Raw genomic sequence first — 17,663 nt, 5'->3', positions numbered from 1 at the left:
TACTGAGATAGTGATGATAGTCCCATTTTAACTATAAAAACAAAACACGGTTAAAACCGTCATAAAATAAGTATCTGAATCTAATGCATAGAGGAGAGAAAAGGGAAAAAATAACATTAATAATATAATAATTGTATTATCTTGAATGGTAGAAGAATATTCTTATCAGTTTCATCTTTTCTTCTCATTTGTACTTTCCTCACTTCTCATATTTTTTACAGCGGGAGCAGTTTCTGGAGTATTCCCACTACATCAGGACTAAACCAGAACTGGACTCTCCACTGGTCACACAGGCTGCAGATTACTTCAAGGTGACCGTTTTTGTCATTTTTGTCTTGAATTAACTGTACATCCTGTCCACAGTGTTGTTTCTTTAAGGGGCTGCATGAATTATTTAATATTTAAACAAACAGTTCCCGGCACAACAAACCCCGCCCCTCGCACGTATTGCATCTTATTTTGGGATCGATCCAGCTGATGTCATCATGTCTATGCATGTGCTGACGTCAGCATATCCACTGCCTCTATATATGTGCCAAGTTTGAAGTAAATTTAAACAAAATGGATGTTTTTATAGACATGTGAAATTTTGCACATTGTAAGTAAATGGGCAAAAAAAAAAAGATTTAAAAAATTCATAAAAAATCAGAACTTTGACCTACTTTTCCCAAAATGTAATCAGTTCTATTCTGGGTCACTGGCATTCTATAAACCCAATTTAGCATGAATTCAGCCAATGGTTTTGCTGCTAGAGCAGGGGTGTCAAACTCATTTTAGTTCAGGGGCCTTATTCAGCCCAATTTGATCTCAGACGGGCCAGACCAGTAAAATAATGACTTAATAACCTATAAATAATGACAAATCCAAGTTTTTTTCTTTTCGTTTTAGTAAAAAAATAATAATTAAATTATGAAAATATTTACATTTTACAAAAAAAGATGTGAATAACCTGAAAAAAAAAAAAGTCATTTGAAAAATTTGTGCCATTTTAACAATATTATGCCTCGACTTATTATTAATACATGTACATTATACACAGTGTTACATAAACATTTGGTAACTGGTATAATATTGTTAAAATCCTAAATCAATATATAATATTTCATAGTTTGATTTATAGATGTGCCTTTTTGGCACACTTGGTGACAGATGCTAGTATTTTTGATCATTTGACCTAGCGCCAAAAATAATAATGCAAATTAACCAGTGTTGGAGTTAATCATTGACATATACCAGGCTGCAAAAATCAAATAATATGTGATCCACTTTTTATGTAGTATATTGAAAATTTTTTTTGTTTGTTTTTTTTGTTTTTTGCATCCAAAAAAATGGTTTGTTTACATTACAAACACAGCATTTAAAGGGTTAAAAAATGTGACAATTATTGAGTATTTGGTATTTTTATTCATGGCTCAAGTTGATGAAATAGAAAAAAGTGTAAAAGAATTACAAACAAACTGTATGAAACATTTTTTGACAGTATACCACAAGTGTGCCAAAAAGGCACACTTGGTGCTTAGTAAGGGCCTTGCTGGACGGGATACCGGAGGGTTAAGTCATTATGGGATGTTTCTATTTTTATTATGCTACATTTATTCAGACTAAACTGTGACTGTTCTGACCTTGTTTGTTCGATTCCAAACAGAACTTTACTTCAGTTATTGACAATACAAACTGTACAGAAAACAGAGGGGATTTGTAGTTTTACTGTGGCTGTTTTCTGTCTAAAATCAGAGCTGAGCTAACAGAGCTAAGCTAATAGAGCTAAGCTAACAGAGCTATATTGCAAACTATAAGCTGATGAACAACATGAAGATTATAAGACACAGTGTTATTTTTAGTGACTGTCAAAATAACCAAATAGGATTTTTTGGTGTTTCATTGATAATAAGTGTGTTCTGATACATGCAGTTTGGAATGTTAATACTCCATGTATGTCTCCTCGCCTTACATAGAAGTAGTGTCATAATCTCAATCAGAAAAACTACTCAGTTTTGTGACTGGCATACCCACTTATTTAAAGAAAGTAGATGAGTAAGGCTCATAACATTTTTATTTTCTCACTTTCTTATTAAAAATCCTTGAAGTACAGAGTGAAAACATCATTATAAGAAAATTTAGAGCACATCACAAGCACAAACCAATTAATGTAGCTTTATTCAACTGTGGTGCAATTAAAAATGAGCTGTGTACAGTAAAGCTAATTACATGTTTAATGTACACTAGAAAAGCCAATTAAAGGCGGATTATAAAGAAAGTAATTTGAGCTCACAAGCTACAATTAACTAAAACTAATACATCGACAGCATCATGAGATTACTATGAGGACTTTACAAGGAGAGATCACAGCGCTTAAGATCTCCGAGCCTACATTGAAGTCATTCTCATAAAGGAGTATGTCTTAGGTATCACCACAGGGAGGCAGTGTGCTCATGTCACATCCTGCAGCCGCTTAAAAACAGCTTGAACTCATTCTGGTTATGGATTCAGAGGAGTTTATGGTTATTGTAATGGTGATGAAGGATGTGAAGCTGTTGTTTAGGCTGAATGATGATGGGGATCATTTCAGTAATGGGTTATTATGACGGTGAAAACAGAGATGGCGTATGCGGTCACTGTCTTGCATTTTGTTTGTTGATCAACGGAAAAACTGACATTACACAAAGGAAACAGAATCGAGCACTGTTAAATTCACTAGATCTAGCATTCAGAAGGCTCTGTGTGGGGAAAAAAATGTATAGATATCACATAACACACAGATGTCAAACATGCGGCCCAGGGGCCAAATCTGGCCCGCCAAAGGTTCCATTCTGGCCCGCAGGATGAAAGTGCAGAAATGAACCTGAACAGTCCAGGCTGTCCAAATCATTTTGGTTCAGGTTCCACATACAGACCAATGTGATCTACATTAAAAATAACAACACAATAATCCATAAATAATGACAACAACAAATTTTCTTTGTGGAAAAATTATGTGGAAAAAATTTAAGTGGAAAAAAAAAAAAACATTACACTGTGAAAATATTTACATTTACAAAACTATTCTTTAACAATAAAATGCAAGTAAATACATAAATAGAAACAAAGATTAACAACCCGAAATGTGCAATTTTAACAATATTCTGCCTGTTTCTCAATGTTTTGTGCATTTATGGATCCACTGTGATCTGTAGTTGTGTTAATAATAAGAGATGTAAAAAAAAAAAAAAAGTAAAAATTGTTCAAATTTTAGTTCCAAACACCAACATTTTAACAATATTCTGCCTGTTACTAAATGTTTATGTAACACTGTGTGTAAATGTACATGTATAAATAATAAGTCAAGGCATAATATTGTTAAAACTGCACTAATTTTTCAAATTAAATTTCTGTTTTTTCAGGTTATTCACATCTTTTTTTGTAAAATATAAATATTTTCATAATTTAATTGTTTGGTTTTTATTGTACTAAAACAAAAAGAAAAACTTTGATTTGTCATTATTTATAGGTTATTAAGTCATTATTTTACCGGTCTGGCCCGCTTGAGATCAAATTGGGCTAAATATGGCCCCTGAACCAAAATGAGTTTGACACCCCTGAGATAACATATCCAACTCAACCTGCATCATCACACAAAAGCAGATAGTTTTGTCGTCATTCCGAACCTGTTGTGTTCCCTCATGTATCTGTGGCCAATCAGGGACCTTCTCTGATTTTAGACCACATTGTTCCAGGTGACATCAATGTCCTCCCATCTGGTCAGTAATGTTACATGGACTGTTTCTTCTCCAACGGTCAAGCTCATCAAGGGATTTTGTCTTAACCAGGGGCATTTTTGCTCCTGCCCCCCTTATTTATTTATTTATTTATTTATTTATTTATTTATTTATTAGGTGCATATTAACAGTTCATATTAACCAACATCTACAACAACTGCAGCTGTAAATATGCCAGATGGTAGCAGCAGTGCTAATTTCCATCTGTAGTCCCTACAGGCAGGTGACAAGAAAGACAAAACATCTTAAAAACGCACAAAACAACACAGTGAGGACAATCTACTGATGGGCACAGGCTTGGTTTTCCTTCATCCAATGTTTAAGTTGTGATTTGAAGGAGACATATGATTGTGAGTCTCTTATACTGAGTGGTAAACAGTTCAAATATTCAGTTGTAGCGACTGAAAGTGTAGTTTGTCCAAAAGTAGTGCACCTGCGTGGCACCTCACAGTCTACTGGAGCTGTATTGTTTTTGGTTTGGTTTGTTTGTTTGTTTGTTAACACTCTAGCAGCAAAACTATTGGTTGAATTAATACCAAATTTGGTTTATAGATTGCTAGTGACCCACAATAGATGTGATTACATTTTGGGAAAATTAGGTCAAAGTTCAATTTATTTATGAATTTAAAAAAAAAATCCCATTTACTCATAATTAGTGAAATTTAACATGTCTGTAGCAGCAAAACAATTGGTTGAATTCATACCAAATTGGGTTTATAGATTGCCAGTGACCCAGAATAGATGTGGTTACATTTTGGGAAAAGTAGGTCAAAGTTCAAATTTTATCGGAATTTTTAAAATCTTTTCTTTTTCCCATTTACTTACAATGAGCAAAATTTCAAATGTCTATAAAACATCCATTTTGTTTCAATTTACTTCAAACTTGGCACATATATAGAGGCAATTGATATGCTGACATCAGCACATGCATAGACATGATGACATCAGCTGGATCAATGCCAAAATAAGCTACAGTATGTGTGAGGGGCGGGGTTTGTTGTGCCTGGCACCACTTGTTTGTATGTTTGAGACACTTCAAAAATGATGAGTACGTGTATTTTATCCTTGATGAATAAGCAAGTACACAATCACAAATTACAATGTCACCCACAATAATCGCAATGTGACCCAGTTATTCACTATTTTCTGATGCCACTTGTAGCCAAAGAGTTAAGGCAGTGACGAGGCAGATGCCAAAATAAGCTACAATATTTGCGAGGGGCGGGGTTTGTTGTGCCTAGCACTACTTGGTTTTTTTTTGGGTTTTTTTTGTTATTGTATTTTTTATTTTCTTTTTCCAAATATATCATATCACACATGTAACATTAAAAGTAGAATACTGGTGAACTACCCACCCATAACAAGAAGGGGTCTTCCTATCAGTATAGCTCCTTTTTATCCCACACACACCCACTTTGAGTCTCCATGTATATACGAGGTATATAAATACACAGAATAAACACACACAGAAGTGTCTAGTCATTGTATACACACATACATACATGGGGAGTGGGATCGTTGTGTTTTCAGTGTGCATCCTCTTGGTCTTTAGTCTATGACACAGGTGTCAAATATGCGGCCCGGGGGCCAAATCCGGCCCGCCAAAGGGTCCAGTTTGGCCCCCAGGATGAATTTGTGAAATGCAAAAATTACACTGAAGATACTCATCATTTTAGTTCAGGTTCCACATACAGACCTATTTAACCTCAAGTGGGTCAGATCAGTCAAATAGAATCGTAACAAGAAAAGCACTCGGAGAGCACAGACCTCCGCCAAGACAGATCTGCCCCCACCCCCCCAAATCACCACCAAAATTTAATCATTTCTTCCTTGTGCCAGTATCAACATTTACTGAAAATTTCATGAAAATCCGTCCATAATTTTTTGGGTTATCCTGCTAACAAACAAACAAACACGCAAACAAACACACAAACACACAAAGCAAAGTGATCACAATACCTCCTGGCACAGGTAATAACCCATAAATACTCACAACTCCAAATTTTTCTCTTTGTAAATATAAAAATTTTCATGTCATTTTACTGTATTTACACTAAAACAAACTAACATTTCACAGAAACACAAATAACCTCAACAAACATTTTGAAATGTCTGAAGTGTAATTTTAACTGTTATTAAATGTTTTGTGTATTTGTTGATCCACTGTGATCTGTAAGTTGTAATTTACATGTTTACATGATAAACTGAGGCATATTATTGCTAAAATTGCACGTAGTTTTCTTTAGAAATTTCAGTTTGTTCATGTTATTCATATTGTTTTAAAGGATAGTTGGTAGATGTAAACATTTTCATGACATAATTTTACTTTTTTTGCTCTAAAACATAGAAGAAAGTTTGGAGATGACATTATTTATATATTATTATGTTATTATTTTACTGGTCCGGCCCACTTCAGATCAAATTTAGCTTAATGTGGCCCCTGAACTAAAATGAGTTTGACAGCCCTGGTCTATGACATCTAAAGTAGCCAGATATTTGCTCCATTTAAAAAGATATTTTTCCATCTCATCCTGCATCCTATTTGACATTCTTTCATATGCCGCTTCTTTTCCAACTTCCATCACCCATTCAACCAGGGACATTTTTAATTTGTTCTCTTTCAGTGGTTTTGATTGTGTTATTACATATGCCAATAGTTTACTTAACCCTTGTATGGTGTTTGGGCCTGTGGGACCCGGTTTCATTTTTTCTTAAAAGAAAAATGATGAGTAATTATTTTTTTATGAATTTTTTCCTCTCATATCTTACGGAATTAGGGCCACTGGAAAAAAAAAATTAAACTAAGGTCCAATATATATTTTTTATTATTATTCTGAGAAAAATGTCAGAATTCAGACTTTTTTCTCAGCATTCTACCTGTTTTAAATATTTCTTTTATCATTGTTCTGAGATTAAAGTCAGAATTCTGAGAAAAAAGTCAGAATATACCTGCCTTTTGCACCTACTTTTAATCTGTTTTTAATCTGTTTTTATCTGCTGCATGTAAAGTGTCTTTGAGTTATATGAAAAGCGCTATACAAATAAAATGTATTATTATTATCATTATTATTATTATTATGAATTCAGACTTTTTTTCTCAGAATAATAATAAAAAAATATATATATTGGACCTTAATTTTTTCTTTTTTTTTCCCAGCAGCCCTAGTCCTCCTCCGTACATATCTTGGTTATATTACATTGTATTAAAAAAACAACCTAAAAATGAGTAGCACTTTAATTTATAAGTGTGATCTAGCAAAGGCAAAAGGCAAATATTAAACATATATGCTTTTTATGTTGCTTGTAATTGGGATGAAATAAACATCTATTCAGTATATTAACATGAAATTATTTGATAATGTTGAATTAAAAACCCACAAAAGCAGCGGGACCACCACACCCATAAACACTGGCTGAATAACAAAAATCTGAACACCACACAAGAGTTAAGAGTTTAGAAATTCTGACTCTTATGGACAAAAAAATCAAACATTCACATTAAGAAATCCCATCCTTTCTGATTGTGTCCCATGGGACTTTATTTTGGAAAAAAAAATTCGATTACATTCAGTGTATGTTTGATCCTGTTTGACTTCCGCAGTCGTTTACCCATGTGATGTTTGTTAGCGTAAAAAGTAATTTTAAGAGTCAACAAAGTGTAGAGACTACACACCTGAAAGATGCAGAAGTAACATCATCATTACTTTATCGCTTTATGATCTGTTCAGAGTCAGTGGAGATGCCTCTGCAGCCTCAACATGACCAAAAGTCCAGCAGGTTTTCACCTCTTTTAATACTTTTTTTAACCCATAAAGACCCGAACAGCCACTGGCCACCAAAACCATCTACTAATGTACACTTCTGATCCACTAATCCTATCAATACATGTAAATAATTGGTGTAAAATACAGTTTGTCGTCTTTTCATGGTCATCAGATATGACCCATTTGGACGTTCAGAGGCTCCATAGTTACCATGGAAACACCATTATCTTCTACAACATTGATTCACCAGTAAAACCAATGGAGTTGAATCAATGACAGTGGATGGAAACACTGAGTTTATGTTCAGTTAATGATAGATTTTGCTGAAAGAGTCATTTTTTCTTTAGTTTTCTGTTTCTGATTAAATAACCCTCAAACTTTATTGTAAGCTTTAATGAGCATCTACGTGATCAGTGAATTAAATATAGGAAAATACATGATTTACAATGAAAAAACACAAAATAAAAAAGATAGTATTATAATACATGATGATAAATCACTTAAGAAATGTTGAATATGGTGAAAAATCCAGTTGGGAACTGACACAAAAGTAGTGCTGGGCCTTTATGGGTTAACACCTGTTGATCCACTAATCCTGTCAGAACATGGAAATAATTGTTTGTCGTCAGAGACTCCGTAGTTACCATGGAAACACTGTCATCTTCTACAACATTGATTCACCACTAAAACCCATAGAGTTGGATCAATGACAGTGGATGGAAACACTTGTTTTTATGTTCAGTTATTGATATCTTAGCCGAAAAAGTCACTTTTTCTTCAGTTTTCTCTGTTTCTGATCAAATAACCCTCAAAGTTAATCTGAGCTTTTATAACCATCTACATGATCTGTAAATTAAATGTAGGAAAATGCCTGATTTATCTGAAAAAACGCAAAATACAAAGTATAATTTTATAATAAATGATGATAAATGAGTTAAGAACGGTTAAATAGAGAGGAAAATTAATTTGGGAACTGACACAAAAGTAGCACTGGGTCTTTATGGGTTAAGAATGAGGTGAAATATGCTGTAAAATGGTTACTATACGATACTATTGACTCCTAAACAGACAAAGATCATATGTGTAAACGGTGGCACAATTTAAGCCAGAACACAAAAATATTTGTCTCTTACCATTGACAGACATTCATATTTTTTCCTATTTTTTCAGGTCTCTATAGAGGCACTAAAAGCTGGTATTTAATATATAAAATTCTGAAAGGTTAGGAAAATTCAACTACTATCGCAGGTTAAAAATGTGTTCACTCAAAATGGAAAACACTATAAGTCTGTATAGAATAGGCCACTGTGACAATTTGTTTTGATTCTGTTTTGCCTGTGATGAAAGATGAGAAAACATGATATCTTTGATTTTGGGAACTAAACATTGGCCCCAGATCACAAGGTGAGTGAGGTTCAAAGATGGCCGTTGTCCCATATTTGTGACCAAAGGCAATCTGGGACAAAATTCTGACAGTGTCGGAAATTTATGATATCCATTTCAAAGTGTGACTACAGCTATGTCTGTTAACCAGTGGGAACGCACCAAGAAATGACATGTTGATCAACATGAGGTTAGTAGTTTGTTCTGGGGCGCCAACAGGGGGCTGGGGGGGGGTGTAATGATTAACGGTATAACGATAAACTACGGTAAAATTCCTGATGGTTAGTATTACCGTTTAAATTCTAATTATGATAATCGTGTTTGATTACCGCACTTTCATCACAAACTTGATCTGGAAAATAGTCAAACAATAGCTATAAGGTGCCATCTTTAATGCACATTTGTATGTTTGATGTTTACATGTTAGTAGTTGAATGTTTCCGCCAACAGAAAGTACATTGTGCCTATTATTATTTTTTTTTTTTTAAATTTTGTTTCTTTTTTCTTTTTTTAAAAAATACAACTTGGTTAAATTATTTCAGGTTGTGTATTTAAGACAAAAACTTTTTGAAAATTTCGAGCACATTTCAACAATACCGTGATAATCCTACTATATAATGCACGTTCTGTGTCCATCCGTCCGATCGATGTTGCAGCACAGGAGGGCGTTTGTACGGATTTTCCTCAGCCTTCGCAAGCCTGATTGCCACCAAACTCACCAAATGAATAGAAACATTACCTGACTATCTCCTAGGCACAATTTTATGTCCGTATTCAAATGTTGTGAGGTATGCTGGGCGATTTTAGCCTCTCATGCTATCGTACAATGGCACCACGGGTACAATGTCGTTAGTAATAATAAGCATGATATTAAATTTTCACATTGTTACATCCCTTGGGGGGGGGGGGGGGGGGGGGGGGGGGGGGTAAACACGATAAATTCATGGAGCCCAGTAGTGGAGGGGGTCCAGTGGATATAGAAGTTATGGAATTGTTGTGTAAGATGAAGTGTAGAAGTCAGGAGGCAGATGTTGAAAGAATGTTAAGTTTCGTTTTCAGTTTAATGGTATCCTAATCCTAAGTGACATTGTTTATTGACCGCACCCCCTCATACGTATCCCCCCCCCTGCTCTGACACACCGAGAAGATAAAGATAGTCAATTTCTGTAGGGTCCACAATGCTTATGCTTGGGGCCCATATTTGGTAGCAGCGCCCATGAGTTTGTTTGCTTAAAGGTGGAGTACGAGATCTTACAAAATGGTTCGAGCAAGCTACATTTTGAAAATATTGAAATCAAAAGTCCAAACCCCTTTCTTCAGACATCCCCCCTGAAGCCACGCCTCCAGAGTACTGGCACGCACAATGCTTGTTCTCGGGGGTTCACCAGCGCTGCACAGCAACAATTCAATCCATGCATACCTCATTCAGTCTCCTCTAACCCCCCCACTCTTACAGAACAGCCCCAGTTCATACCTACCTGACTAACGTTACATTTCCTACTGATGTATGTTAGTGACAAAACAGTTTGCCGGTGAACTTTCCATCCTAATAGAACTAATGTAGTTAAGCTCTGGCTCTGGCTTCATTTCCTGTACAAGCGCTCCAAGCCTCTGAGAACGCACGATTCATGCACAAAGAGGGGTATGCACAGAGGGGGGAGGGACAAATGGCAGTTGAGCTTGATAGACATGTTACCGTTCAATCATTTCGATTGGGCGCTCAAAATGATTGCATGGTGTTTTTTCAGTCCTGTCCGTTCCACAGGTGACGACATTTTATTTTTGTGTTAGACCACAGGTGTCAAACATGCGGCCTGGGGGCCAAAACCGGCCCGCCAAAGGTTCCAATCTGGCCCGCGAAATGAATTTACAAAGTGCAAAATGTAAAAATTACGCTGAAGATATTAACAGTCAAGGGCGTCAAACTCAAAAATAACAGCATAATAACCTAAAAATAATGACTCCAAATGTTCTTCTGGGTTTAATGTGAGAAAAATAATATGACATTATGCCTCTAAATAATGGCAACACCCTTTTTTTCTCTTTGATTTATTGCAAAGAACATTAAATTCTGATATCCTTTGACAATAAAATGTCAATAACCTGAACAAATATGAACAACCTGACATATCTAAAGAAAAATAAGTGGAATTTTAACAATATTCTTCCTGTTTTGTGCCTTGGTAGATCTGATCCGTAATGCACATGTAGAAATCATAAGTTGAGGCCTAATACTGATCAAATTGTACTTATTTTTCTTCAGAAATTTCTTTTTTTTTCCAGTTATTCACATCTTTTTTGTTTTGGATAGAAATCGTGTCATCATTTAATGTTATTTTTTGCACTCAAAAGTCTGGAGTTGTCATTATTTATAGGTTATTATGCTATTATTTGGCTGGTCCGGCCCACTGGAGGTCAAACTGGGCTAAATGTGGCCCCTGAAAGAAAATGACTTTGATGCCCCTGTGTTAGAGCATTTAATTAATTGGTTGTAATCGGGGTGTGAAGGGGATTTTAAGCAATATAGTAAAAAACGCTCCAGGAAAACATCTCGCACCCCACCTTTAACTAGGAAATCTCAAGCTTCCGTATCATCAGTTGAGTCACTACCAGGTACACATTCTCCTCCTTCCTCTTGACTTTTTTTTCCATTCCCATAAATACCACTGCATGACCTTTAGTATTATCTCAGCTTCATTATTTACAACTGTAAGAATGCAAAAATACACCACAGCCTGTGATTCAGTCAAGCCTACACACCTACATATGAGTCATATTCAACTATATTAGATCGATGTCACCAAGTGTAGCTCCCAAATAAATGTATAAGCCAGCTGAGATCTCAGTCTGTAGGAGCCTGAAGACAGTGGTTCTCACACATTTCTTAAAATAACCTCCAGTTATTCTCAGTATTTGTCAACCACACCAACAGGGGGTTTCCAGTATACACAGTTCTCTCCACATCCATATCAACACTGACTCAGTTGTTTAACATTACATATTTACAATGGAGACATGATGTTAGCGCTCTGCAAATTAAAAGTGTAATGACCCAAACAACAATTTTCTTGATTACACAGCTCAAGTGGTAGTTGTAGCAAACCAAAAGAGCTCTTTACCATTAATATATTAATAAATAATGAAACAATTGCTGACCAAAGCTTGTTTTAGCCTTTAGTGTGTAGTTTATTATTGTCGAGGCTTTGATGAGAGGGGGCATTGATGAGATTAATTTAATATGCTAGAAAAACGACTAAAGATTTATGGTCAGATACTCAATGTATCAAACGTGCCACCACAAAAATATCAGAATATCATTGTAGATGCAATCATTTTTTATGCTATGCTTTTCTGGTTACTACTCCCCTCATTGTTCTGCATGTGAAGGTGTTACTGTCCAGAAGGTGGCAGTAGTAGTGTCAAGGGTCATGTCCTAGTGTTACATCAAAGTAGTGAACCCTGTACTGCATAAAGTATGCACTGTTGCACGCACCAACCCTTATAAATACATACCGCGTGCAGTTGTAATGTTTGATTTTGTGCAGCCATGTTACCTCATTATGGCATAACCTCCTGAGACACAGCAATGCATTACTGTCCTCTGTAGGGGACAAAAGTTTGACAGTTTTAGGTAAAAAATTCTGTCCATTGCAAAGGACATTCCATTAAAAAATAAATAAATAAATAAAAATAATGTAAAAAATATATCTGAAAAAGCTGTTGCATTATTCAGTTTCCAATCAAGACAATTGTTTTATATAAAAAACCTAAAATGTTCAGGATAAAATGAGTTAGTGTATTGGTGTTAATTCTTAGTGACTTCGGCTCCCTGTAACGTAGGGGTGTCAAACATGCGGCCCAAGGGCCAAAACCGGCCCACCACAGGTTCCAATCTGGCCCGGATGAATTTGTAAAGTGTAAGTATTACACCAACGATATTTACAGTCAGTGGTGTCGAACTCATTTTAGTTCAGGGGCCACATACAAACCAATGTGATATAAAGTAAAATGATAGAATAATAACCTTTGAATAATGATTCCAACTTTTCCTCTGGGTTTAATGTGGAAAAAAAAACAAAAACAAAAACAAACAAAAAAAACAATAATACATTATGCCAACAGATGATGAAAGCTCTTTTTTTTTTCTTTGTTTTAGTTAAAAAGAACCATTAAAATATAAAAATATGTACATTAACAAACGATCCTGTACAATAAAATGTCAATAACTTGAACAAATATATACAACCAGAAATGTCTAAAGGAAATTTAGTGTAATTTCAACAATATTCTGCCTGTTACTAAATGTTTTGTGTCATGCACATGTATAAATGATAAGTTGAGACATAATATTGTTAAAATTACATTGATTTTTCTTTTTTTCCCCAGGCTATTAATATTTTTTTGTTTGGATAGTTTGTAAAAATAAATATTTTCATACTTTAATGGGGTTTTTGCGCTAAAAGAAAGAGACAAATTTGGAGTTGTCATTATTTATAAACTATTATGTTATTAGCTATCACACTTTTAAACTCTGACAGCAGCCATTTTAGGGATTTTATAGGAAATTTTTATTTATTTATTTATTTATTTTATGTTAGCAGAACCAATAGGGTCTTTTAGTCTGCATTGGTGTTTATTATTGATTATTTATTTTTATTACCTCTGCCAGGAGGGAAATTGTGATCGTGCTTTGCTTTGTGTGTTTGTTTGTGTGTTTGTTTGTTTGTTTGTTTGTATGTTTGTTAGTAGGATAACTCAAAAAGTTATGGACGGATTTTCATTAAATTTTCAGGAAAAGTTGATACTGGCGCAAAGAAGAAATGATTAAATTTTGATGGTGCTTGGGGGCGGGGGCAGAATTGTCTTGGTGGAGGTCTATGCTCTCCGAGTGCTTTTCTTGTTGATTATTTAAATGCATTATTCGTAGTTGCTTTCAATGATCTTCTATTTGTGCACTGATTTATTTATTTATGTTTGTCACATTGCACTTTGGATGTGGGCTGATGTCTGTGGTAAGCTGCAAATGAATTGCTCGTATGGGATAAATAAAGTTTTCTGAATCTGAATCTGAATTATTTTACACTAGAGATCAAACTGGGCTGAATGTGACCCCTGAACCCCCCTGTTAACAGATCCGTTTATCCTCATTTCAAGGACTGTGTTGTTTCTGCTGACACAAACCAAAACATCTGCCCTCAAAGTGACAGTAGGTCTAACATCTCATCGTTTGTGTCTCTTTCGTCTCCTCCTTGCAGTCCAAACTTCCACTGGCGTCCCCGCTGTCCCCCCTGTCCTTCCCTCACTGCCTCCAGGCCCCCATCCAGCGACTGGAGCAGTACTGCGAAGCTCTGGAGGAGCTGGGAGGGATAAACCCCGCCTCTGACTCCGCCCTCTCCATCTTACGACACGCCCAGCGGCATGGTGAGGACCTCAGGGCCAGTGACCTCATCGTCGGATGTCCGGTGAGAATGCCTGTCCTAGTTTACGACTCTGTAAGTCCCACTTTCTTTTCTTAGCGGGAAAGAAGCTCATCCTGATGAGGTCAGGCCAGTGGAAGAGAAGGGATTGTAATCAGTTTTTTTTTTTTTTTCCCCCTTCTATTTAAGGCTTATTTTTACAGTTTATCACAACAACGCTTAATTAATGATATAGTGATGAGGATGTTCTTGCAGTGACAAAACACATCGTGAGTGTGAGCGAGTCTGTGAACACAAAATCAAGGTTAAAACTGGTGTTTTTGTGGTAGTTTTATTTTTTTAATTTAAGCTGCATTTCACTTCAGTTAGAACACAGGCAGAAGGAAAAAAAAACGAAGGGAAACAAAGATGAACTAGCATTTGATTTTGATTAAAAAAAAAAAAAAAAAACAGCATTAACTTTTACGTAAAAAAAAACAAAACACCACGTCTAGTTGTGTTGTTCAACCGTGACAAAGTGCTATAATTTAGAGCTGGACATGACATATGTTTTGACTCCCACATGCTCACATAAAGAAGCACAAACACTCCCATCCTGCTACTTCAAATCACTGCAATAGCTCTCAAAGTAAACTGACAACCAGGGCAGGTATGTGTGTATGTGTGTGTGTCTGTGAGTGTTTCAGCTGGTGTGGAAGTGGGTGTTCATAAAGTGTGTGAAGCATCACTTACATCGTGACCCACACATTTCTAGAGGTTTAAAAATAAAGCCCTGTGTTGTCAGTTGCCGGTGATTTTCAACCCTTTTAATTTTGTTGTCAGAGTGGTAACAGCTGAGAAAATGTTAAATCTAATGTAGCATTTATATATATATTTACTCTTGAAGGAGAATTATATAAAGTTTTACCACCTCTGCTTCCCTGTTGTAGAAGCCACGACAGCATCAAAAAACCCTCAACCATGTAACTGACATGAACAATAAAGTCACATTTTCACAAAAGATCCAAGTCAGCCGGCCAATTAGAGCAACGATGCAACAGAAAAGAATATTCTTGTAGAGACGGAATGTGTCACAATGCTAGACCTTGTAATAATAAGTCCTTTTTACTGAGTGGAGAATAAAGATCTTCAGGCTTTGTCTCTGAAATGTCTGGAAACCTCAGTCAAATCTAAGCAGAAAAACTGGAATGTGAAAGCTGAGATTTCACTGAGAAACAGGCAACGCGCTGTAAAGGCAGTGTTTAAATGCTAGAAAGTGTCAAAACAATATATGCATAGACGTTTTAAAGGTGCCATATGTATGTGGTCAGACTTTTACGTTGGATCTAACAATAATGTGATGCATTGAGGAGAAACACTGAGGCACTTGGGAAAGAAAACAGGGATCTTCACATGAAATTTGTACTTTTTCAGTTCCGCACAGATATCACCGTACAGTCTGTTATCATGGACGTGGACGGCTGAGACGGTGGATGAAGGTTCTCGTTTTATACAATATGTTAGAGTTCCATCACATACTGGAAATAAAAAAATAGGACCAATGGCCCTGTAGCTTACCGGCCAAATTAAAAGCTTTGGGAGATGTATCCAGATGCCATTTATTATCACCCAGTTCTGTGTATTTATTATATTACAGAAATAGCCCATGTTTTGGTCATATTCCAATCAGATCTGTAAAAAATTCTAATTCCAACTTGATATCATTGATACTGATTTATTGGATCAATCCACTTCCTATCTGTTATAATGGGAAAATTTTTCAAAGTTGCACCAAATCCAGAATCAGATCTGGATGGAAATAATTTCAATACCTTGTGTTCACATCATCATGAAGAAGCTGTATCAGAACTGTAGTTTTGGAGAAAAAGACAATTGAAAATGTTTCCCCATAAGAGCCCATGTAAATTTTCCGTAAGTTCCCAGATCCGGAAGAAGATCCTGATCAGCATGTGGACATTATGTTTTGGTCATCTCCCCATCAGGGCTGGACTGTAGAAATTTACACTTGATATCATTTATATTTACTGAGTTATTGCATGGATCCACTTCCTATCTCTTATAATGGGGAAATTTTTCAAAGTCGCACCAAATCCAGAATCAGATCCAAATAATTTCACTAACTTTTGTTGACATCATCATAAAGAAGCTGTATACCAAGTTTGAAGTCAATCAGAATTGTAGTTTTGGAGAAGAAGACGATTGAAAGTTTTGTAACGGACGACAGATGATGACGACAGACACCGAATGACAACAATAGCTTACAGCCTATTAGCCCGTAAGCTAATAAAAAGTATTAATTGATGTAATTGCATCCCATATCTCACCTTTTCTCCAAATGAAAGCCTTAAAGAAGTGATATTTTGCTTTTTTAAATAGCATTATGCATTTTCAAACATTTCTCTGTGGTCTACATAAACTGTAAATGCTCTGCTTGGGTCTAAATTCTTCATTAATTCAACTCCACAGGTCCATCTTCAACCCTATTTCTGACTAATGACATGAAAAAGGTCATGTTGAGCGCTGGCCCTTTAAATGCACATGACCCCACCCCCTCCATGTTGCTGACTGTGCTGCTCTCTCCCCTTCAGCCACTTGTGTTCGTTAATACAACCAACAACTGAACATTTTAGGTAATCGGCTCAAAGTTTAGACATATTTTCTGTTTTTACTACAACCGCTTCTGCTGACAAACAATTATGTCATGCTCGGACAAATGTTCATTGGAAGTCTAGACCTTATATGTGCAAATGTCTTGACGTAACTAGTTATAAAACGTATTTTATACAGGTGGTAGAAATCCACTCAATTTTTGCTGGAATGAATATAAAGATAGCTTTGCAGCACCTGGAGGGTTCAAATTCAAACTGTATGAACTATTAGGGTCCAAATACACAAATAAATGAACCATAGACCAATAAAAATGGGTTCAGTAAAATATGACCCCTTTAAATCTGTATACTACTGTCACAGCCGAAGAATTCTAGGAATTTTCTAAGTTATTGGTGTTTATAGAACGTCAACGTCATTGCCTTAACTTTTTGGCTACAAGTGGATTCAGGAAATAGTGGATAACTGGGTCACATTGTGATTATTGTGGGCAATATTGTAATTTGTGATTATGTACTTGCTTATTCCTCAAGGATAAAATAAATGTACTGATCATTTTGAAGTGTCTCAAACATACAAACAAGTGGTGCCAGGCAAAACAAACCCCACCCCTAACACGTACTGTAGCTTATTTTGGGATCGATCCAGCTGATGTCATCATGTCTATGCATGTGCTGATGTCAGCATATCATTTGCCTCTATATATGTGCCAAGTTTGAAGTACATTGAAACAAAAT

General features: G+C 35.7%; 1 protein-coding gene across 1 annotated transcript in view; it reads left to right on the top strand.

Moving 5' to 3' along the window:
* The window catches only part of arhgef40 (Rho guanine nucleotide exchange factor (GEF) 40), a 145,794-nt gene that overhangs the window by 89,127 nt on the left and 39,004 nt on the right, over window positions 1-17,663 (top strand). Inside the window, exons 20-21 of the mRNA XM_030162728.1 lie at window positions 222-311; window positions 14,158-14,364. Coding sequence (XP_030018588.1) covers window positions 222-311; window positions 14,158-14,364 — 297 coding nt within the window. The remainder of the gene's footprint in view (window positions 1-221; window positions 312-14,157; window positions 14,365-17,663) is intronic.

This window comes from Sphaeramia orbicularis, chromosome 18 (assembly GCF_902148855.1).
Source record: "Sphaeramia orbicularis chromosome 18, fSphaOr1.1, whole genome shotgun sequence".
In the NCBI taxonomy this organism is placed as follows: domain Eukaryota; kingdom Metazoa; phylum Chordata; class Actinopteri; order Kurtiformes; family Apogonidae; genus Sphaeramia; species Sphaeramia orbicularis.
The sequence above is the reverse complement of the archived record's forward strand: the minus strand, read 5'-3'. Positions and strand labels throughout refer to the sequence as shown.